The sequence below is a fragment of the Bubalus bubalis genome, chromosome 17, assembly GCF_019923935.1.
Source record: "Bubalus bubalis isolate 160015118507 breed Murrah chromosome 17, NDDB_SH_1, whole genome shotgun sequence".
Classification (NCBI taxonomy): domain Eukaryota; kingdom Metazoa; phylum Chordata; class Mammalia; order Artiodactyla; family Bovidae; genus Bubalus; species Bubalus bubalis.
This window is the reverse complement of record NC_059173.1, coordinates 10,744,525-10,769,834: the sequence shown is the minus strand read 5'-3', so window position 1 is coordinate 10,769,834 and position 25,310 is coordinate 10,744,525. Positions and strand designations below refer to the sequence as shown.

The 25,310-nt window shown below is 38.6% G+C and overlaps 1 protein-coding gene across 8 annotated transcripts in view; it reads left to right on the top strand.

Moving 5' to 3' along the window:
• The window catches only part of HECTD4 (HECT domain E3 ubiquitin protein ligase 4), a 170,685-nt gene that overhangs the window by 41,363 nt on the left and 104,012 nt on the right, over positions 1-25,310 (top strand). For all 8 annotated transcript variants that reach the window (XM_044930097.2, XM_044930096.2, XM_044930095.2 and 5 more), the window contains exons 2-7: positions 11,882-12,399; positions 15,896-15,985; positions 16,616-16,746; positions 20,042-20,150; positions 20,832-20,970; positions 23,938-24,108. In XM_044930097.2, coding sequence (XP_044786032.2) covers positions 11,882-12,399; positions 15,896-15,985; positions 16,616-16,746; positions 20,042-20,150; positions 20,832-20,970; positions 23,938-24,108 — 1,158 coding nt within the window. The remainder of the gene's footprint in view (positions 1-11,881; positions 12,400-15,895; positions 15,986-16,615; positions 16,747-20,041; positions 20,151-20,831; positions 20,971-23,937; positions 24,109-25,310) is intronic.

The following is a 25,310-nucleotide window of genomic DNA, read 5'->3' as shown; positions in this document are numbered from 1 at the left end:
TTTTTTTTTAATATTTATTTTATTTTGACTGTGCTGGATCTTAGTTGCAGCATGTGGACTCATAGTTGCAGCATGCATGTGGGATCGAGTTCCCCAACCAGGGATCAAACCTGGGGCCCCTGCATTGGGAACATAGAGTCTTACCCACTAGACCACAAGGGAAGTCCCAGGTTGATGTTTTTAAACTGCATGTTACTTCTCTCTGTTTTTTCCTTCCTCTGCCTTGCAGAAAGTTGGTTCTTTGTCCTGTTGAGTTTCCTTTGGTATTGTTGAGTCGCTAAGTTGTGTCTGACTCTTTTCAACCCCATGGGCCACAGCACGCCAGGCTTCCTTGTCCTTCGCTGTCTCCTGGAGTTTGCTCAGATTTGTGTCCATTAAGTTGGTGATTCTATCTAACCATCTCATCCTCTGCCACCCCTTTCTCCTTTTGCTTTCAATCTTTCCCAGCATCAGAGTCTTTTCCAATGAGTCGGCTCTTCACATCAGGTGGCCTAAGTATTGGAGCTTCAGCTTCTGCATCAGCCCTTCTGATGAATATTCAAGGTTGATTTCCTTTAGGATTGACTGGTTTGATCTCCTTGCTGTGTCCGAGAGTCTTCTCCAGCACCACAATTTGAAAGCATCAGTTCTTCGGTGCTCAGCTTTCCTTATGGTCCAACTCACATCCGTACATGACTACTGGAAATACCATAGCTTTGACTGTGTGGACCTTTGTTGGCAAAGTGATGTCTCTGCTTTTCAGTATGTTAAGTTTGTCATAGCTTTCCTTCCAAGGAGCCAGCGTCTTTTAATTTCATGGCTGCAGTCACCGTCCACGGTGATTTTGGAGCCCAAGAAAATAAAGTCTGCCACTGCTTCCACTTTTCCCCCATCTGTTTGCCATGATATGATGGGGCCGGATGCCATGGTCTTAGTTTTTTAATGTTGAGTTTTAAGCCAGCCTTTTCACTCTCCTCTTTCATCCTCATCAAGATGCTCTTTAGATCCTCTTCACTTTCTGCCATTAGAGTGGTATCATTTGCATATCTGAGGTTGTTGATATTTCTCCCGGCATTCTTGATTTCAGCTTGTGCTTCATCCAGCCTGGCATTTCTCATTATGTACTCTGCATAGAAGTTAAATGAGTGGGGTGACAATATACAGCCTTGTCATATTCTTTTCCCAATCAGAAACCAGTCAGTTGTTCCATGTCTGGTTCTAACTGTTGCTTCTTGTCCTGCATAAAGGTTTCTCAGGAGACAGATAAGGTGGTCTGGTATTCTCATCTCTTGAAGAATTTTCCACAGTTCATTGTGATCCACACAGTCAAAGGCTTTAGCATAGTCAGTGAAGTAGATGTTTTTCTGGAATTCCCTTGCTTTCTCTGTGATCTGAAGAATGTTGGCAATTTGATCTCTGGTTCTTCTGCCTTTTCTAAACCCAGCTTGTATATTGGAAGTTCTCAGTTCACATACTGCTGAAGCCTAACTTGAAGGATTTTTGAGCATAACCTTACTACATGTGAAATGAGCGCAATAGTATGGTAGTTTAAACATTCTTCAGCATTGCCCTTCTCTGGGATTGGAATGAAAACCGACCTTTTCCAGTCCTGTGGCCTCTGCTGAGTTTATGCTTCTTGCACCTGCCTGGTATAGTTTAACATGTTTTTTTCTGTCCTCTAAATTTCCTGCAACTTTATCTCTGGATCTCACTTCTAGATCAGGATTCCATCAGATTTCAGATTTTTCAGAGCACTCTCTGTACATGATTTCCTTTGATCTTAATGGTGTAAACCCCTCATTTCTATAAATGTAGAAACACAGAGAATTTAAGTAAAATGACTAAGTGGAGAATTATTTGCAGAGGCTCAGCTAGAACTTAGTTTCCTTAACTCAGTGGTTTGTAATTTTGGCTGTGTATCTCATTCACCTCTGAAGTTAAGCAAAACAAATGCCTAGATATTTTGAGTTAATCGGGCTGGGGTGGGGCCCATTAAATATTATCTGAAAGCCCTCAAGGCAGTTCTCAGTGTTTAGCCAGGGTTAAAAGCAACTACCCTAACTCATATCTCATGTTCCCTCCTCTGTCACATATATTTTCTTCATCTAATTAGAAGATTCTTACATGGAAGAGGAATAGTTATTTTCCATTGCTCCAGAAGGCAGAAATATAATTAGTCCAAATGAGGAAAGGTTACTTGGATGTAACAGTGGGAACCAGCTGTACATCCTAAGAGCATTATTCTTGGAATTTATGTATCTTCTCATTCATTAATTTATCAAACATTTATATGCCAGACACTGATACAAGTATGAATAAGACATGGTTCCCTCTTTCAGAGTTCACAGTTGAAATAGGGGTACAGATTTAAATAACATTATAGTAGAGTGTATTATACATCTTGGGGGCGGCATAATTTCCTTTTTCAAGTTGTTATTTTTTGTATTTTTAAATTGTCATCAGTGGCTTTCTTACTAAGATATTTATGCTAAGCATTTAGTGAATATGTCACAATGATAGTCTTTTCATTAAATATGTAATTCAAGCAATAACAAGTAAAGTTAGTCTTTGCATAGTTATCTTTTTTCTTTAAATAGAAAAAATAATAAAATTTATAATAGCATTGAAACCATTTTGAGAGTTCATTTCTACATCTTTCTCCAAATTTTACTCTGTTGATTACTAAGCATAGAGGGATGATTTGTACTGGTTTTGTCAAGACTTTGGTGAAAAAAAAACGATTTTGTAACATGGAGAAATTTTTAGATTTGGACTCTATGCCTCAGATCAACTTTGAAGAGTCACTCTACATACCACTCACTACATTTCCTTCATGGACATCTGCCGGTGTCCAGCCCTGGTGGATCCAGGGAATTCGAAGCGGGGACGGCGTCGGCGAAGATCAGGAAACAATTGCTTAATTAAACGTTAATTAAGGATATAAAGAGTGGTTAAATAAGGATAGCTCAGTGAAGAAATTCAGTGGAGAAAAGAGGCTGAAATAAGGATAGCTCAGTGAGGAAATTCAGTGGGGAAAAGAGGCTGAACAATTCAGCCAGGTGAGAGAAAGAACGACATGGGGAGACCAAGTTTCCGTGAACAAGGCCCGCACTTTATTTTTCAAAGTAGTTTTTATACCTTAAGTTATGCATAGAGGATACTGGGGGAAGGGGTAGAGTCATGCAGTAAGCCAGGCTTTCTTCCTGCAAACTTACATATGCAAAAGTTTAGGTGATTTGCATCATCTTCTGGCCCGGAGGCCTGTTAACATTTTAAGACCCTTTCTAAAGAAAACTTATTTTTCTCTAAAGGTGGTTAGTCAGACGCCACCCTCCAAAAGCATTAAAGTTGCATTCCTATAGGGCAAAGGTGTGGTGGGCTGTAACAAGAAAAAGAATTAACTCAAGGCTCCAAGGTTACAAACATTAAAGGTACTACTTACACCAATTATATTAATCAATACACTGCCAGGGACACAGCAGATAAGGGATATGGAGACTTAGCAGTAAACATTGGCCCAACAAGTGAAAAACCCTTCACCAATACAATTTCTAATCAATCTTTTAACTGCTCAAAGGACTCTGTATTTGGACAGTTTAGAACATCTCATGCCTCTCACAGTTGGGAGGCTCTGAGCAATCACATGTGGCCGGAAAAACCTATTCAGGCAGGCTAGAGGACTTCCAAAGGAGTTTGTAGGTTGAAACACTATCACACCCAGGAACTTTATTAACTGGAGCTATAAGTTAACTCTTTTTTCAGCGAGAGGTAGTGGGGGACAGCCCCCACCGTAAAGTCAGAGGTGTAGGTGAGAGCACAAAGCAGAAAGTAGGCAGACTCTGGTTTTGGGGGTAGATGCTTGAGAATTTCCAGGGGGACTCCTGAGGCTCGATCCCGCCTTTGCGGATGCCAAGCCTCCTTCCTCATGACCTTTGCCACGGGCGGAGTTCCTCACACTGGCTCCTGGCAGTGATAGACTTCCAGTTGAGCTATTCCAGATCCTGAAAGACGATGCTGTGGAAAGTGCTGCACTCAATATGCAATATGCCGGGAGATGGCTCCTGGCAGACATCATTTATTAAAAACAAATCACTGAGGCTGGGATGGGGGTGGGAGGGAGACTGAAAAGGGAGGGGATATATGTATAGGTATAGCTGATTCACATTGTTGTATAGCAGAAATCAACACCGTTGTATCCTCCAATTAAAAAAAAGTTTAAAAATTTAAAAACAAAGTAATATGAAGTGGTATAGGGAGAAAAACAAATTCATTGAGGAACTTTCCTTGTTGCCCAATGGTTAAGACTCCATGCTCACAATGCAGGGTTCCATCCCTGGTCAGGAAGCTAGATCCCGCATGCCGCAACTGAGTTCCCATGCCTCAGCTAAAGGTCTCACTTGCCTGCAACGAGCTGCAGCCAAATAAATAAAAATAAATATAAAAAAACAAATCTTTGATACATCTGTTGAAATAGCAGGCACATTTTCTCTTAGAGTTTGTATCTGACCCTTTGATAGAGGTATGTCCTAGATAATATGGGAATACCAAAAGGTTATCTGGGACTTCCCTCATGGCTCAGTAGGTAAAGAATCTGCCTGCAATGCAGGAGACTCAGGTTTGATCCCTGTGTCAGGAAGATCCCCTGGAGAAGGAAATGTCAACCCACTCCAGTATTCCTGCCTGTGAAATCCCATGGACAGAGGAGCCTGGTGGGCTATAGCCCCTGGGGTCATAAGAATTAGACATGACTTAGCAACAAAACTTATAAAGCAACTAATAATAAAAGGTTATTCTCGGAAGGGGAAATGAGAGGAAGAAAAGTGTGTTTCAAAGTTGATGGTGGAGCAGAGCTGAGTTCTGAATGATAGGTAGGATTTAAACTTAGTGGTATAGGACATTCAGGCCACATTAGCAGGGAGATGGAAAAATAGAACCCTGGTCATAGAACATGACAGAGATGAAAACTAGGCAGGGATTAGGATAAGATGGAACTTTTATGCAAAAAGAATTTGAACAGTGATTTCTTACATTTAGGAGTCCTCAGAGTTCTAACAGTTGTCTCTCAATAAAAACTGCTCTCAGTTTATCCAGCGATTTGGGAGAAATCACCACGTGCTGGAGTTCCAGAACAGAGCCAAAGCTAATTAGCCTGGTAACAAGGCAGAGTCCATTCCTAGTTTTGGCACCAAGCTAAGGGCTAAAACTCATGAATTAAAGTGTGAAATTTATTCATGGTTATCAGTTAAGACCGTTTTAAAAAATAGATGCTGATTAGAGTTTGAATACATACAAGACTGAATAAGGTTGTGTGCAGCTTCAGGGTCTAATTTAATTGATAACAGATCCACTTTTGATTTAGGCTTTTGTATTAGAGATAGAGTTCCATCCTTTGATTCTTGATTCATTTACTTGGTTCACATGAAATCTTTCTGATCTTTGAGTTGCCAGATGCAATTCAATTTGACCATAACTGCCATCTTCATAATGTAAAAAAAATTGTAGGAAAATCTGTAAAAGGGTTTAAAAACTCACTCTAATGTTTGAGAGAATTTTGGTATGTTGACTCTACTGAAAAGTTTTGTCCTGGGGTTGCAAGTCGGGCCAGTTCAATCTGCTTTGGAATAATTCATGTATAAATTCATTTTATGCTGACAGGTTCATATAATGAATTGAATCAGTTAATGAACCTTACTAGGGAGTATAATAATTTATTCATAGTAGGGAGTGTAATAATTTATTTGGAGCTTCCGTGATCCTGAGTTTTAAATCTCGTTTCTTTTTGGAGAATGAACAGTTCTATTGTTCACTGATAGTTCTCAGCATCTGTGGTGGTTTCCCCCATCCCACCACAGTCTTCCACCTAACGAGCCCTACAGTGAGAAAAACTGCTGCTGAAGTACAATAGATGGGCCTAATGAACTGACTTAAAGAAAACACTCCCTGTGGTCCTTACGCTTGTGCTTTGTCAGGTACATCCCCCAATGTTGATTATATCAGCTACCATTTGTTTGACTAGGAGTTATTAAAGACAGTGCTTGCTGCTGTAAAATACTAGCTCTAGTTATGACTACTTTTCCTCAATATAAACTATTTAACTTGTCATCACAGTTTTTTTTTAATAGTGGGAAAAAACCCACCTGTTTATATTACCTCAAATATTAATGACATTTCAAAATTGAATAAGAATGTTTTACCTTATTATAGGGCATATACAATTTTTATACTGCTTTTTATTGTTGTATAGTTTTAATTATTTTTAATTTATTCTACAATACTCCTTTATGATATAATGTAATTGAACACTTCTGAATTTTGAAATTGCTTCTACTTTTTCCACTGTGATAAGATTGCAGTGAAAATCTCTCTGTGTGTTTTTATTTCTGGAATGTTTCTTTTGGATAACTTAGAAATGGGTTTGCTTTCTGTTTCTTTGAGAGGTAGGAGATTATATATGTTTTAGCTACATATTGACCTACATATTTAGCTACATATTGACCTACATATTTAGCTACATAATTAGAGAATTACATCTCTGGTATTCTGAACAGCAAAGTATATGGAAATTGAGATTTACATTTAGGAGGGTATAGTAGTTCATTCCCTAATCTTGATTTTTCTACTGATTTATTAGTCTAGTTAATTTCCTAATGTGTATATACAATATTTTCTATTACCCGAAAAGCCTCTATATGCTTATTCCTACCATATTTTGCATCATGACTGGTAGGTATATGTTCTGTGTTTCCCAAATGAAAAAAAAGTTGGTTAAAATGATACAATCCTCTCTAACTCTTCTGTGGATACTGGAGTCTTGTTCAAAGCTAGATATGGCTGGTAAAGAATATTTTGCCTCCTTTCTCTTAGCTTTCCAGAATGATTGTTTTTTAGCTTCAAAACATGTATGTCGTGTATGATGAAAAATTACATTAAGGCTTTGAGTTAATATTTTGAGTGTCATTCCCTTAATACTTGGGTGACGTCAGCATTGTCACCAACGTCCAGTTAGTAAACCTGTCTTCTGATTAAAAGTGGCAGGGATCTTCCCTTTTCCTTAAATAGCCTTTTTCCTTTTTTAAAAAAAATTTAATTTTCTAATGATATTTTGGTCTTTTATCTTCTTGATCAAGAACTGTTACTAAGAGTAGTGGTTTTATATGAGCATCAGAGACAAATTATTTAATATTCATAAGTACCAGAAAAGATCCTCCATAGCTAACTCACTAAAACCCAAAGGTATGATCTCTTTCTCTTTATAAAATGATTTTAGGCCATGACTTTCAAACTTTAGAATTCTTAAAAACAGCAGCATATCAGACAGTTCTTAGTTTTCATAAGAGGCCATTGAAATGGATAATGCTGAGTAACCTAATGGATTTCTGAAAGCATAGTATGCTTTAGGTACTGCTAAATCAATAAACATAGCAGTCACTTAAGTGTGTATATTATGTATTATTTGGTTAATCAAATCCTTTCAGAATATTTGTCTTTCAAGTGGAATGCTAAAAATATAACTAAAGTGCTTGTAAGAAATAGAACCATCAGAAAAATGTAGTAGTATGTATTTTTTCAGATAATCTTAATATTTGAAGTTAACCTCAGATTCTGCCATATACATCATTTTATGAACCATGAAGGAACATATTTCAGAAGCATTTAGTAATAAAAGTAAATAGTTGAGTTTAATGTTACTTTCGGAGAAGGCAATGGCAACCCACTCCAGTACTCTTGCCTGGAAAATCCCATGAACGGAGGAGCCTGGTGGTCTACAGTCCATGGGGTCGCTAAGAGTCAGACATGACTGAGCGACTTCACTTTCACTTTTCACTTTCATGCATTGGAGAAGGAAATGCAACCCACTCCAGTGTTCTTGCCCAGAGAATCCCAGGGGCAGGGGAGCCTGGTGGGCTGCTGTCTATGGGGTCTCACAGAGTCAGACACGACTGAAGTGACTTAGCAGCAGCAGCAGCAGCAATGTTACTTTAGAAAAGGCAGAGGAACCAGAGATCAAATTGGCAGCATCCATTGGATCCTAGAAAAAGCAAGAGAATTCCAGAAAAACATCTATTTCTATTTCATTGAATATGCTAAAAAGCCTTTGACTGTGTGGATCACAATGAACTATGGAAAACTCTTAGAGATGGGAATACCAGACCACCTTATTGAAAGTTGCTTGGTTGTGTCCGACTCTTTGCGACCCCATGGACTTCTCCAGGCCAGAATACTGGAGTGGGTAGCCTTTCCCTTCTCTAGGGGATCTTCCCAACCCACGGATCAAACCCAGATCTCCCGCATTGCAGGTGATTATTTACCAGCTGAGCCACAAGGGAAGCCGGAGAATACTGGAGTGGGTAGCCTATTTCTTCTCCAGGAGGAATTGAACTGGAGTCTCCTGCATTGCAGGTGGATTCTTTAGCAACTGAGCTATCAAGGAAGCCCCTAATTGCCTCCTGAGAAATCTGTATGCAAGTCAAGAAGCAACAGTTAAAACCACACATGGAACAATGGACTGGTTCCAAATTGGGAAAGGAGTACATCAAGGCTGTATACTGTCACCCTGCTTATTTAACTTACATGCAGAGTACATCATGTGAAATGCCAGGCTAGATGAAGCACAAGCTGGAATCAAGATTGCATGGGGAAATATCAACATCAGATAGGCAGATGGCACTACCCTTATGGCAGAAAGCAAAGAGGAACTAAAGAGCCTCTTGAAAGTGAAGGAGGCGAGTGAAAAAGCTGGCCTAAAACTCAACATTCAGAAAACTAAGATCATGGCATCTGGTCCCATCACTTCATGGCAAACAGATCGGGAAACAATGGAAACAGTGACAGACTTTATTTTCTTGGACTCCAAAATCACTGCAGATGGTGACTGCAACCATGAAATTTAAAAGATGCTTCTTCCTTGGAAGGAAAGCTATGACCAACCTAGACAGCATATTAAAAAGCAGAGACATTACTTTGCTGACAAAGGCCTGTCTAGTCAAAGCTATAGTTTTTCCAGTAGTCATGTATGGATGTGAGAGTTGTACTGTAAAGAAAGCTAAACGCCGAAGAATTGATGCTTTTCAACTGTGTTTAGAGAAGACTCTTGAGAGTCCCTTGAACAGCAAGGGGATCAAATCAGTCAATCCTAAAGGAAATCAGTCCTGAATATTCATTGGAAGGACTGATGCTGAAGCTGAGGCTCCAATACTTTGGCCACCTGATGTGAAGAACTGACTCATTAGAAAAGACCCTGATTCTGGGAAAGATTGAAGGCAGGAGATGAAGGGGATGACAGAGGATGAGATGGTTGGATGGCATCACCGACTCGCTGGACGTGAGTTTGAGCAAGCTCCGGGAGTTGGTGATAGACAGGGAAGCCTGGAGCGCTGCAGTCCTTGGGTCGCAAAGAGTCAGACACAACTGAGCGACTGAACTGAATGATACTGAATTGTTGTTTGATTCTTGTGTCCATTGAATTTTTCAGGAGTTGCTTCATATAACATAAGTAGCTGCTCAGTGTAGCATAAGTAAAAATGTATCTGGAGTGCATATGTATTGTGTATCAAAGGGTTTTACTGGGTAGAAATCACAAAATCAATATTGAAAAGCTTTTTAAAAATGTAACAAAATTTGTTTAGACCTTCATAACTTGAGATGACCAAATTTAAAATTCTATGGTTTTTCACATTAAAAGTATCTCAATCTTTGATAACCATGATGGTGGAAGCTGGTTACTGACTTTTTGAGGGGAGATCTTAAAAAAAAAAAAAATAGGCAAGCTAGCTTCCTTAGGTATGATTACTTCAGGGTAGATAGTCACCTCTGAAATGCGATCCTTTCTAAAGGAATTTGTAGTTATTTTATCTGCTACCATTTGTGAAAAATAATCAAAAGTGTAATTTGTGTTTGAATCTAGACAAAAGGGTGGGATGATGAAATTTGTATGACTTGATGGTAAAGGACATTATAATCATTATCTGTTGGATACTCTTTAGTAAAAACTAAATAGAAATGTCCCTAGTTCTTATTTTTAATAATATGATTTGCAGTATAGCTTTACCCAGTGATACCTAGTTGAATACAACTATTGCCTGGTTAGAACTTTTAAAAATTTTATTTAAAAATTATCATATGGTAAAATTGACATTTTTGGGGGGGTTAGTACAGTGCTATGACTCTTAACACATATATTAATTCATGTAACCACTTAGCACATGTAAGAGTCATGCAACCACTTAGCACATGTAAGATTCATGCAACCACTTAGCACATGTAAGAGTCATGCAACCACTTGGCACATGTAAGATTCATGTGACCACCAGTGCTGTTCAAGGTATAGAACAGTTTGTCTTCATGAACCTTCTTATACTCTCCCTAAATAGTCACACCCTGTGTGTACCCCAACTTCTGGCAACCATTGATCTGTTTTTTTTAATCCCTATACATTTTTTCCCCAGGAAGTAATAAATAGAATCGTGCAGATGGAACCTTTTGAAATTGATTTCTCTCACTCAACAAAATGCCATTGAGATTCACTGAGGTTGTGGGGATCAGTAGTTCATTTCTTTTTATTGCTAAGTTGTTGGTTGAAATGTTATGGCATTTGGATATTATTTCTGACCTGACACTGGAACTGAAGTTTGAATTGGTTGCTTTTAACTGGGTTGACTATTTTTTTAAATCAGTTAAATGAGATATACATGTAGTTAATTTTCTGAATTAGAATGTTTTTTTAAACTGAACATTTTTTTAGTTTAGTGGCTTGCATGTATAGCTAAGCTAGGCAGTTACAGGATTTAAGGGCAAAATTTGAGGTTAAAAAAAGGATTTTGCAGTTTATGAGCAAAATAGAATGACCTATGACCCTTTAAAATCCCAGTGCCAATGACTTGACAGCATTTTCTTTGCTTTTGTTCCAAGCCTCTTACCACTCTGACTTTCTGGTCTACTGAGAACCAGACACCTCTGGTGGCTGATAATCTATTTTAATATGCTTGCTTCAGGAGTGCCTGCCTTTATTTGCTGGTTATAACAGTCTGTTCATCTTAACTTAGTCAAACTTCCGGGTATAAACTCTTTGCATCATAAATTTAGTTTGAGTCTTTATCTTAGTATCTATTTCTTAGTTGATTGAGGTTTTATTATTTCCCCAGCTGCTGAAAATCTCAAGGAGATCTCCTGATAATTGTATGTTTTTGGAAAGAAAATAGTGGTGGTTCTGCTATCAATGAGAACTGTATAAATCTATTTACGATGTCACCAATTGAAATAATGGATTAACAGTAGTAAGAGTGGAATGCTCCTCAAGCGGAGAGAATAATAAGCAATCATTTATTAATAGATATTTTAGATTTTGAAGATGAAACTTGTTCTATTTTTATTGACAGTCTAATTGGTAATAGAAGTTAGAGACAGATTTGTAAATTGATTGAATAAATATTTATGCCTCAGCTTTCTAAGATAAGTTATTCAAATTAACTTTGACTTCCATATTTAACTATTTTCATGATTCAGGTTCTAATCTCACTTTTAATAGTAACATTAGCAGAAATGCCAAGAAAAGAAAATCTCCATCAACAGCCTGGCTTTATAGCACACATTTTCATATTTGGTCACAAAAGATTTTTTGATGTGGACCATTTTTTTAACTTTTAACTTTAAAATTTTAATTTTAAACTTTAATTTTGTATTGGGGTATTGCCAATTAACAATGTTGTGATAGTTTCAGGTGGGCAGCAAAGGAACTCAGCTATATATATACAAGTATCCATTCTCCCCCAAACTCTCCTTCCATCCAGGCTGCCGTGATGTGGACCACTTTTAGATACCAGTGGATAGATTTACTCTTATCATAGATGAGAGTGGTGGTGGAAGCAATACATATCAACTTCCTCTCTACTGGTTCTTTCCTTAGATTTTAACATTTGAGACCAAGAACCCAACGGAATTAGCAGAACGTCTGCGCTCTGTTTGTGGGAATCAGAGCAACGCCTATGCCCGCCTGCTGGAATACCGCCTGAATGCCTTGCGAGGACTGTGGAATGCCCAGCGCCAGCTGGCCTTGGAAGAACAGCATGAAAGGGAGAGTTCAGGTGATGAAGAAACTTTGGCCTTGCTCAAACGCCAGGGCTTGTTGCAGCAACCCGAGCAAGCTCCCTTCACATCAAGGATGGGGCTCCTGCTGGTCTTCCCCCTTATTCAGTCCCAGAGTAGAACAGACCCCTCTCTCTGTAACATCACTGCTGAGGTGCTATTGAACTGCCTTCGCGACTGCCAGCCTTTGAGCCTGACCAAGGAGCCTGCTGACTGTCTCAATGGAATTGAAACTTTGCTGTGCTCCTGGCTAGAGGAGACTTCTGACACAGGCCGACACATCCCACATAAGCAAAAAGAAAATGCTGCTGCTGCCCTCGTGGCTTTGGCATGTGCCAGGTAAGGAAAATCAAAGGTACCCCCTGGTGACCTTGTGACGGTTGCTGCCTGGGTTGGGTGAGTGAATGAGAGAGCAAGTGTATTTGATGGAAGTCTTAACATTCAGAAGTCCTTCTTTGTTTTCAGTATTGAATTTCACAGCCTTGACAGTGCCTAAGATGTTTTCAGCAAAACTTGGCACCAGGAGTTGGAGCTGGAACCCAAGTTCAAGGTCTTGCTTTGTGTTATATCATGATAACAGCTTAAACAGTTTAAAATGGAGAATTAACACTTGCCATTATCTACTTACCCTTAGATGATTTGTGTTTTACATCCAGTGGTTAGTGGAGGATGTTATATCTATATTTCTCCCAGAAGGACAGTGAAAAAAATGTGTAGAGCATTTAAATTTTTTTGTGTCACGTGTCTGTAAGGAGTGTGTCAGTGAATGGGTTATTACTCACCTGGACTCGGTCACACAGATATGGTCACAAATTATATTTCTGGACCTTGATGCTTGGCTCCATCAATCTGATTGAAAGATCTCTCTGTGTATGTATACATATGTGTGTGTGTGTGTGTGTGTGTCTGTGTGTGTGTCTGTGTGTGTATAAGATTTTTAATAGTGTACTCTCCTTCGCATGTAAGTTGATGTCATTGATAACCGTCAATAAGAAATATTCTTGGAGTTACTTTTCCAGGAGAGGATTTCTTACAGTCTCCTGCTCAGTAAACTGTTGATCCCTCTCACATATTTGTGAAGAAAAGGTTCACTGCCTTTGCTTTCTTCTAACCTAATTGTCTAGGGACCATTAGGACCATGGTCTGACAGGTTAATGTTCTAATCTGTCCCTCTCCCTTCAAAATTTTTTCTTTGATTGAGTTCTTCCTTTTGTTAGCAAAGCAAATGTGGGTAACTTCTTGGAGGATTACAAAGGCCTTAGACTCCTTCCTCTATTTTTATGGATTCAAAGTTGACCTTCAGATGGTTCAATCTCAAGCTGTTTTTAAGGCAAAATGGCACCAACACTTATTGTCAGTTTCTTTGCCCTGAGCAAACTGTCATAGCCTACTTTTAGATCCTGGAAGACTGTAGTTGATTATGGAAATCCTGACATGAGCTTAATTCTGGAGACATTATTGGGTGGTACCAAAATAAGTTTCCCTGTAAGGGCTTTATATTGGATTTATTTATTAATTTTTGGATATGCAGAAGACAGTTTTGAGCCCTAAATAGATTTGTTATTAATGCAAAAGTCCTACTTTGGGAAATTCTTCTGTCTGTCTTTAGACAGATTTAGGATGTTTGGAATAATTACCAACTCTTTACTTTCAGATGTTTTAATAAATATGGGGTCATAAAACTCACTTTTTTATTGTGCCCTAATTTAGTCTGAACCAACAGATGGTTATTGAAATTGCTTCGTGTACTTGAGATTCCAAAGTCCATCCGGCAGAAATGAGTGTTTTTATTTTCTTCTTCTTGGATGTGTGTGTGTGTGTGTTGTTTTTGTCTTAGATAGTGCCTACATTCTGTTGCTAATATTATCACCTTGTCTGGACTTTATTTACCTCAGAAGTCATATGCTTTTCAGGGTTGGATCATCTCTTTTAATGACGTGTTTAGGAGCATATTATTGAACTTTTGAGATTTATGCTGTCAAAGACAGAACAGTGTTTCCAAAAAATTATTTTGAAGATATTCATTCATTTCAATTAGCTAACATTTATTGAACACTTCTGATGTGCCAGGAACCTTGCTAGGTCTTAGAGAAATAGTGACTCACAGTGGGTGACTCATGATCTCTAATTTTACAGTTGAGTAGATTGCATTTTGTCAATCATTATTGCTCATTTACCACAGGCAAGGGACTCTTCTAGGCAGTAGGAACATAGCAGTGAACAAAGTAGATCGTCCCTAAGACTGCAAAGTTTACGTGAGAGAGAGACAGACAGCTAGCAATGAATGAATGTATAGGATAATTTCCAGAGAAAGATATTCATAGTAAGAAGACAAATCAGGATATTTTGCTAATAGAGAATAACTTAAGAGGAGGTAGAGGCCAGCATTAGCTAGAGATGCCAGGGGAGACCTTATTGAAGAGATAACATTTGAGCTGAGGCCTAGACTGTTGACACAGAGCCAGCCACACAAAAAAGCCAGTAACAGGGAGTTCCAGGCAAGAGGAGCAGCAAGCAGCACAAATCTGATCATCTTCCTGTCCTTGGGGTAGCTGAGGGACAGCAAAGTGAGCAGGGGGCTGGAGTGCAGTGGTAGAAGGGGAGGTGGGAGAGGAGGGTCCAGACCATGTTGGGGCTTAGGAGCCATGGACGGAGTCTAAATTTTACTCTAATGTCTGAATCTGGCAGCCAGTAATATCTTACAGTTGGCTTACTGGTTTTAAATATTCCAGTGCGCCCTTGCCCATCAATTTTAACCTCATTGTAACCCAGGAAGGTATCCTTGTTGGACAGATGATGAAGTAAAAACCTATAGGAGTTTGGCAACAGGACTGAGATGATGCCGCTGGTGAGTGCCAGAGCCTGGTTTCGGAGCCTAGGGGTCTTTTCTCCCAGCTTGTGCTTTTACACTCTATCTGCTGCCTCCCTGCCATTATGGTTCTTTGGTTTTGATTCTTTTGAACACCAGAGATAGGGAAGGGGACAATTAAGAGGAGGACTCTAGGCCTCCTTGATCCTCTGTTGGGTATTCCATTTCTTGTGAGGTTTAGGCACATGATACCTAGCAATTAAAGCCTTGGCTAAGAGAAATAAGGCAGCAGTCTAAAGTCAGCCCATCTGATACCCATGATCATTTAGTTCAGGAAATGTTCTTAAGGTGATTTATACTTGGGGTCTGGCCAGGTAAGTCTTGTGCATCTTAAAAGCACCTTCTTTTAGATCCTGCTGACTGGATTACAGACTTCCCAGGCCTTCAAGCCTTTGGAACCAAAAGGAAATCAGGTCTTTGTGAGCTCTGCAAACATTACAATCACATACTTCACAGCAGGGGAAAGCAGAAGGAATACCCTTCAGCACAAAGTATTATTTGAATGTTTTTCTTTTTGGTCATATTTAATGTGATGGGGGTTGGTGAGATGTAAAATGGATGAACTTAACAAAGATATTAAAAAATTTAAGCCTGGAAATACTGCTAGACTTTAAATATAACCTCTTCCAATGAAATCTCTCCTCTAGACTAGAGATTGACTTGATGAAAGAGTATCCAGTCATAATCACCACCTGTTCTTTGTGCTTGAGCTTTCTGTTTTGAACTTACATGTTAGGGGGAGATAATTTACTTTTGCAAATACAAGAAGAACCAGCATGGTAAGAGGCAAGTATATCTGATATTTTGTACAGCACATCTACTGACTGGCAGCATGTGTACATGCTCAGTTGCTCAGCAGACACAGACTTATTTTGGAAGCTTCCCATGTGATTAATAACATTGACATCAACAACCTTATTATTTGACATTTCAATTTCAGTGATTTTCTGTTCCGTCTGTTTTTAGGGGATCATTGAAAACTTTTGTTCATACAGTCCATCTATTACAGAAACAGACTGATTTAGGGTCCCTGCCTGTAGCCGATGTGCTGTATAGGTAAGCTGTCACTTTGGATCCTCACCCTCCTCCTACACAAGTGAGCCTTGAAAATTAAAGCTCTTCCAATAAGTAAATTGCTAAACTCTTTTTTTTTTATCAATTAATGATCATGTTTTTAAGTAAGTGTGCTATTCTAATCATTGTAAGTAAGAATTTTGTTTTTTCCTTCTGAGAAAAGCATGTTGTTTTTCATTTTTTAATTTTAGTGGATTAAAAAATGCAATAGCTTGTCTTGAATTTTTATTGTAGATTTCAAGATGATAATATGTTAAGATATAAAGTAAAAAAAATGAAAGTTGTTCATAATTTCCCTACTCAAAGATAACCACTCCAAATGTTGTATGTATTTCCTAGTTCATACCCCTCTCTCTCCATCCCTTCCTTTCTCTCATACATGTATACATGTAAAATATATACATTTTTACACACAGCTACAAATTTATTATAAGCACCACTTCATAATTTTTTAATGTAAAAATATAAGTTTCATGAATGTCTTTTCAGATACATAGTATTTGTGTAGAACTATTGTAGTTTTCTGCTCTTTGAGATGGTAAATTGACTTTTATCTTCTTGCTGGAATGGATCGTGTCAGTGTCTTTATGATTCTCTCCCTCCCTCTTTTAGGCTGTTGCTTTTGGAAGGGGGGCCCGGATCCCCCTCCTGTTTGCTTGGTGGCAAACATATAGTATCCTGGGGGTATGAAGACATGCTGCCCGCACCAGATAGCAACACTGGCTCCAGTTCTGAAAATAAAGGTAAAGCAAGGGTTTGCGTCCTGTGATTGAGATTAAGATATGAAAAGAGTGGTTTTAGATCATTGTGGCAAACGATTTAGATATGACTCTGTGTTCCTTTTAATTAAGAGCTCAAGCTTCCTATACAGTGTGTTCATTGTCTGCTTTATCAGTAAAAGTATAAAAGCTGATACTGAGTGAGGTAAGAAAATGGATAGGTTTTACTATCGCAAGGGAAAAGGATCATCTGTACAGTCCTGCCAATGAGGCATGAGTTACTTAAATTGATTCCTGAGTATTTAAATTTGGGCATGGGAGCCTTAAGTTGAATTTTTATATCCACGAGTAGAGTATCAGGTCTTGCTGCCTGATTCTGTTTCTTTGAGTAATTTATTGTGTGTGTGTGTGTGTTGGTGAGCCCTCTTGTCCTAAAAGCAAAAAAAAAAAAAGATTGTTCAAAGGAGCATGAATTATGAAGTATCTCCTTTAAACAAAGGAGATTAAAATGTTTTTACACAGTTTCACAACTATTACATATCTGTTTACTCTGTGATCTCAGCGAAAATGGCAGAAGGTCTCTGAAATGTCCTGCAGTTAACTGACTTGCCAGATGAATTAGGCCTCTTTCTTTCTTTGGTGGATGTACTGACCAGTGTGCCGTGGCACACACAGCCCATGAGGCCAGTACACCCTTTTTATAGTCTGTGCCCTGCTGCTTCCACATCTGGAGTTGCAGCCTTGCAACGAGTCCGCCTTGCTTCCAAACCTGTTTGTTATTGTAGATGGTACTTGTGATTATATCATTAAATATTGCATAACTGATAAAAGTTAAGAATTTTTAAAAAAAAACCCTAGGAAGTCGTTTCCATTTAGAAATGGAATGCTTTAGAACGATCTCTAAGAAATTGACATTCTCTAAGAATTTAGGGTGGGATTCAGAGTCTATTCTCCCTACCCTTTCATTTCATTCTCTTGATGGGGGCAACTTTCTCAGATAACCGTAGGGGCATGGGGTGCAGTCTCAGCGATGGCCACCCCCCATCTCTTGTCTGGTGCCTGTGCCTTTTCATGGTCCACTGTTTATTCCAGATGGTCATGCTAAAGTGATGAGAGGAGCAGGCAAGACTTTGGGATGTGAGTTACTACCTTCACTGACTCAATTAGAGTCAACAGGAGAAGTGAAAACCTGCAGTGCCCAGGAAGTTCTTAAACATTATGAGCAGAAATAAACAAATTCATATAAAACCAAAACCCTTTTCTTCACTCTCTCCTTTAGTCCTTTTGGGCTTCTCAGGTGGTGCTAGTGGTAAAGAACCCACTTGCCAATGCAAGAGACATAAGAGACATGGGTTTGATCCCTGGGTTGGGAAGATCCCCTGGAGGTGGGCATGGCAACCCTCCCCAGTATTCTTGCCTAGAGAATCTCACAGACATGTAATTTCTCACTGAGGATGATGGTATCAAGCTGATCTGTATGCCCTTCAGTCTCTTGTACCTTTGGTTTTGCTTCTGGCTAGAGGATGTTTTTCTTATAAAAATTTAAAATGTAATCTTATTTAACTTTTAATACTGGAAAAATTCAACATACACAGAAGTTGAAAGAATTCTATAGTAAATTCTGTAGTAAACACTCAGCTTCAGCAAGTGTCAGCTCTGGCCCATCTTATTTATTGTTCTGTCCCCTTTACTCCCACTCCCTGTCAGATCCATACTCATAAGGCCTTGACCTTAATCTAAATAGTGGTGAATAAGTGTCTATTTATAAGTTGTAAGTTAAAATGTTTAAGGAATGAAATTAGTATTTTTAAAATGATGACCTACTTAACCGTTTTTTGAAGAAGCAGTAGGAACAAGTCTCAGTTATCTGAATCTTTAAGATAATCACATGTGGATGTGCATGTGTGCTGTCGCTTCAGTCGTGTCTGACTCTTTGCAGCCCCATGGACTGTAGCCCACCAGGCTTCTCTGTCCATGGGATTCTCCAGGCAGGAACACTGGAGTGGGTTGCCATTTCCTTCCTCTAGAGGATCTTCCCAACCACATACTCAGTACCAATTTGAGTACTGTGACATTGAATTTCCTCTAATATGACAAGTAGTAAAGAAACTCCACTTAAACATAGTAAGTGGATTGATTTTGAAAATAAGCACAACGTTTTATTTATATGTTCTTTCTTTAAGGTAAATTCTCTAGAATGTTTTAGTAAACCATTTACTATCATTCAGAGAGAAACTTTGTTTTAGCTTGGGGAAGATATACCAAAAGGGAAATATATTGCTGTTTTTAAAATAGAAGCAATATTATACTTTTGTACTGTGTCATTCCAGAAATTTGAGCTTCCCAGTGGCCCAGCAGTAAAGAATCCATCCACAAAGCAGGAGACATGGATTCAATCCCTTGATCAGGAAAATCCCCTGGAGGAAGGTGTGGCAACCCACTCCAGTATTCTTAGAGGATCCCATGGACTGAAGAGCCTGGTGGGCTACAGTCTGTAGGATCATAAAGAGTCAGACATGACTGAAGCAACTGAGCACAACACTCCAGAAATTTAAAATTAGGATCTCTTGATGGAAAATCCACAAGGAGCAGATTCTGGTTCAAATTATCATTAGTCTATCAATATAATATCATTTGCCGTTTAAGGGGCACTGGCTTTGTACCAGAGAACAGTATGGTGTTTGCTTATATTGTCTCACTCAACCATCACAGTCACTCTTAAGGTACATACTATCTTCATCTTAGAGCTGCAGAAACTGAAATTCAGAGAGGTCCAAAGTCAACTAATAAGTGTCCCAAACTCTTGAATCTTCTACCTTTTTTTATTATGCACTCCTTAGGGAAAGTATTGTATTCTTAGTCATTTCAGATTAGAGTTAGGAATGAATTTTTGCTATTCAGAAAGAAAAAAGAAAAATCTTTTGCAGACTGAACCAGATTCTCCTGATAATAACTGTCTGACCTCTTTCCCTGATCTTGGTCCCTAACCCTACATGCATTTTGAAGTTTGATTTAGGGGTTCGAGCTGTCTTCCCTGGAAGTCACACTGAAGCACTTACTTTATTATTATTATTTTTGGCTGTACTCCACAGCTTGTGGTGATCTTAGTTCTGAGACCAGGGATCAAACTTGGGGCCCTGGCCATGAGCATTGAGTCTTAATCACTGGATCACCAGGGAGTTCTCAAGAAGCACTTATTTTAAAAGTGGGAAATTATCTTTCACTCAGCCTCCTAATGGCTTTTTCATTAGAAAAAGCACATTTATAATTTCATTAGAAAAAGCATGTATATAATTTACCTGTGAAAAAACGATTTCAGATGCTGACTTGGGACGCTGTCTCACGGCAGATGGTCTTTACCTGTATACTACTAACTCAGTTGGAAGAGGAGTAAGCAAATTGGGGTCTGGATTACATGGTACTCTCAGGTCAGTTGCATGGAACTTGCTGAATAATTTGGCTGGAACATTTTCCTCATTACGTAAATCTGTGGTGAAGACACCTGGGAGTGCGTGCTAACTCCCTGTAGACTGACTAGTGACTAAACAAATTTGAATGACTTCATACGATTCTGGTTTTCTCTTATTGTCACTTTCTTTTCCTGGTTCTATTAATGCATTTCAGCTTTGTTTTTGACTCTATAAAAATTGAGTTTGGTAGCCTAAGATCATTGTTTGTAGCTTCTAGCCAAAAATCCCTCCATGATCAGAATTTCTATATTAGTGACTTCTCCATGTCAAAAAATGGGTATATTTCTAGTTAAGTCTCTTTGTCCTTGGATTTGACATTGGATCAGCAGTGATTTTTTTTTTTCAGTTGAGATATAAGATCTATGAATTGCTGCCAAAAGAAACCACAGTTTGAGATCCTTATGTATATTTAATTAGATTGTTTCCCCAACCTTTTCTCCTCTCCAATTTGTTGTGGGAAATTAATATTTGCCATAGTTTGTCAGTCTCAAAGTTAATATGTTTATTCTCCTTCAGATGTTTTGTATACTTAATCATTGAAAAGAAATGAGGAGGAAAATATAGTTTTGTCTGTGGTAGCTCATTGTCGGGTGTCAGACCTGACCTGCTGACTTAGCCTGTGTACCTTTTCCCCCACAGAGGTTTTGTGTACTGCCGGAACGAGGAGCTGGAACCAGGATGGCTTGCTTTTGGCAGTGGCAGTCTTCTCCACCGGCCTGTATCTTTTGACAATAAACCTCACTCCCTTTTCCAGGTTATTGACCAGAATACCCTTCAGGTAAACAGAATACCAAGGCTTTGTGTTTTATATTTTGGAGATGGTAAGCAAAGTTCGTGACATGATCAGAAGGAATAATACAGTTGATACCTTGGGTTCGTTTGGGTTTTTCCTTAAGATGTTACAGAAGTAGTTTCCTGCCAGAGTGACATCCTTTTACTTGTCATTGTTTTGGGCATTCTGTTTTTTCTCTAGTGTCTTAAGTTTTCCTATATGATCTGAGTGAATGTGCTGTTAGAGTTTCTAAGGCCAAAGACAAACTTTTTTTTTTAGTTACTTTTTATTGGACTACAGTTGCTTTACAACAGTTGCGTTAGTTTTCTATTGTACAGCAGAATGAATCAGCTATATGTGTACATGTACCTCCTCTCTTTTGGATTTCCTTCCCATTTAGGTTACTACACAGAGCACTGAGTACAGTTCCCTGTGCTATACAGTATGTCTTCATTAGTTATCTATTTTATACATAGTAACAATAGTATATACATCAATTGCAGTCTCCCAAATCATCCCAGGACAAACTTTTTTGATTTAAAAAAATTCTAGAGAGTCAAAGATGGTATAAATACCAGCTTTTTTTTTTTTCCAACTAGATCTATTTTGAAAAGAGTATTTCCCTTATTCAGTTTGTTCTAAACAGCCTTTCTGTGGGAACAGGAGCTTTGAAGTGAGTTTAGATAAAATCATCATGTGCCCAGGATCGAGCTCATCCATAGTGCTCTCGTAGCACTCTGTGATGTCACTTGCCACATTGTATTGAAATCACCTACTCTCGTGTGGAACTACTCACCAAGACCGCACACACCTTTAGTTTTGGACACTGTCTTACTCATATTTGTGTTCCTAGAATGTAGCCACAGCACTTGATTGATGATAATGATAATAAGCTTGTCTCTCTGTGCCAGGCCCTGGTTTGGGCAATTGACATGTACTACCTGGGAGGTATAATTACGGCAGTTTCATCTTACAGTTAAGGCAGCTGAGGCTAGGCACATTGTAAGCATCCAGTAAGTGTTTGTCCTTCAGTGGAAGAGTGAGCTCAGAGAGATTAAGTATCTTGGCACACAGTAATGGCAGCAGGAGGACTTGAACCCATCCACTCTAGAGTCTGAGTTCTTGATGCTACAGCTTTCTGCCTTTCAACCAAATTCAAACACAGCAGTTAGAGTTGCCATCTGTGGAGTGAGCGCCCTGAGAGTAGTCAGAGCCAGGGCTTAAGTGAGATGTTGCACCTTTTCTTGTCTGCCTCTCAGCGGTGTTTTTCCTGGAGTTGTCACCATTGCATCTCCAGAGCAGATTGGAGGTACTCAGAAATTGTTAGATGAAAAAGTGAATAAATAGAGGCCATATTAACTCCATTTCCTATCAGTAATTCAGATAGATGAGAACACTGCCTATATTTATTTGCAATGGAGTTATAAGCTAGGGAATTAAACAGATGTTAAATCTTAGAATGTGATTTACACTTGAAGTAATGTTAGTATCCTGTGTTCTCGTAAAAACTATTGTCCAAGAAAGCACTGTTCACTAACTAGATATGTGCATTGGAACAATTTGGGAGTGGCTTAGGCCACTCAGTGACTTCCCTGGTGGCTCAGATGGTAAAGCGTCTGCCTACAATGCGGGAGACATGGGTTCAATCCCTGGGTCGGGAAGATCCCCTGGAGAAGGAAATGGCAACCCACTCCAGTATTCTTGCCTGGAAAATTCCATGGATGGAGGAGCCTGGTAGGCTACTGTCCATGGGGTCACAAAAAGTCAGACACGACTGAGCGACTTCACTTAGGCCATTCAGTAGCTGTTAACTTTATAGATTTATTGGCATTACATATTTCAAAGTGTAGTTACAGCAACTCCATGACTTTTTAAACTTTTGAGGTAGACAAAACAAGCCTGGAAAAAAGTTCGTAACATGAGTTCAGGGGTCAAAAGTAACCTGAGGAAAACTAGTGATTCACCCAAAGAAATGGAGTAACTGAAGGTCATTCTTACTGTTCCCTGAAGGAACCTGACCATCTCTAATTATTTCTTTTTGGGAATTTTCAGTTCTGCTCCTATTCTTGGATTTAAAAAAAAAAAAGCAGGTTTCTTGATTCTTATTTTCTATTATTTTAAGTGCTTTTCTCTGGCAATAAAAATTAGTATATAACTGCACACTTAATGTGAAATGATGCAGAACTTTATTCATTATACTTAAACAGAAGGATGTTTGCTATTAGAAACACATGCCTTCATGTCTAATGTAGAGAATGGCTGTTTGTCTCTTTCTTCCTGATGGACATGGTAAATTTCAATAAGGTCTCATGTTCTAAGTTAGGAGCTTGTATGTGCCTTCATCTGGCCTTTCTCCTCTTTCTTCTTTGCTTTCCCTCTTGTTTTCTTCTTGCCTTCTCTTTTTGTTTCCTTCCATAATTATTAATTTTTGAGTTAGACTCTAAATTAGGTGCTGGAAGTATAAAGATGAATAAGATATAGTTCCTGTCCTTTACATATAATAAAGTCTTAAATTTATTTACTAAGGAAATTTCAGAAAGTACTATTTCTCTAAGACTTTTTTTTTTTTTTTTTAATTTTATTTTATTTTTAAACTTTACATAACTGTATTAGATTCTAAGACTTTTTAAAAAATAAATATTTGATAAAACACACATGCAAAGCAGATTTAAAGTGTTTAGTAAATACTTTTTTTTCCTATTAAAATGTAATTTGAATTAATCTCAAGGATCTTTTAATATGTTGCATGGCTTGTTGTATAAAGTTTTATATATTTGTCATGTGATTTTCATATATTATTCTTAGAGATAAATGTCAGTTTTATTTTGATCAGGAAGCTTACTGAATTCTCTTCTTTTTTTTTTTTTTTTTTTTTCTGAATTCTCTTCTTGGACTTAATGGCATTCATGATGAATTGATAGAAACAGAATTTACATGTCACACTAATGAAGGTTTCCTCTCTTTCTTGTCCAGGTGTGTCAGGTGGTGCCAATGCCAGCCAATCACCTCCCTGTTGGCAGCACTATGAGCACTGTGCACCTTTCTTCAGACGGCACTTACTTCTATTGGATCTGGTCTCCTGCCAGCCTAAATGAGAAAACACCTAAGGGACATTCTGTCTTCATGGACACTTTTGAACTTGTGGTGAGTTTCACTTTCTCATCCTGTGTCTTTGCAGAGACATTTTTACTTGCTTTCTTTTTATGTTAGTGTACAAGGGACCTAAAAAACTTGGAGTACTTGTGCAGTATATTCACTCTTGCCTCAAGATTGGTTTTTCTCTTGGATGTGCTTTGAAGGTTTCTTTATTTGGAGTTGTATGACACAAGTAAAGCCAGGCGTTTTGAAGGTTAATCTAGCAACAGAATGGAGATAACAATAGTTAATATGTAGACAGTGGGGTTTTTAAGGAGAAATGCTCATGAGCTTGCTGGAAATTTGGAACTAGATTACGGTAGCAAGATTGTGTCTACAGATGGATATTGGGAGTCTCCAAGAGAGAGATGATTGAAACTGTGAAAGGCAATCATTCATTCATTCAGTAGATATTGGCAAAGTATCTACTGAGAGCCAGGCACAGTGGTGTTTAGGTGGTGGGAATACAGTGATGGGCAAGGGAGTAGGATCCTTGCTCAAATGGAACTTGTATCTTGACTAGTGGGTGGGTTGAGTGGTGGTGGGAGAGAGACAAAACTTCAACCATAATCGAGTGAACAAATAAATGGACAACATAATTTGAGGTAGTGAAGGAAATACAGTAGCTAACCAAATGAGGGAGTTGGGGGTAGGGGAGGGAAAAACATTCTAGGAAAAGGAGACTACAAGTGCAAAAGCTCTGTGGTGGGAGCAGGCATGTGTGTTATAGGAAATGACAGAGTGGATGAGTGCAGAGAGCAGAGCTTGAGACGAGGAGAGACTGGGAACTATGAGAGTCCAGATCTGCACTGTCCAGTGCAATAGCCAGTAGCCACATGAAGCCGTGGTTTAATTTAAACAGAAGTTTAAAGTAATCAGAAATAAATACAGTTAAAACTTTAGTTGCTCAGTCACATTAGCCACGGTTCAAGTGCTCAGTAGCCACATGTGGCTGGCTAGTGGCTACCATATTGAATGTCAAAGATAACATTTCCATCATTAAAGAAAGTTCTATTGGACAGCACTGACACGTCTAGATAGTATTTGTAGAGACTTGTAAAAGAAAAAATTGCTGCAAGCCAGGTTCAACAAAACCTTTTTTCATGATGTAATTTAGCAGCCTCCTTCTGGGAAGAATTTTAGTCTTCCTGGGAAGGGAGAAAAAAAGGACACTGAAGCAATTTCTAATAAACTTTAATGGGGTTAAAACT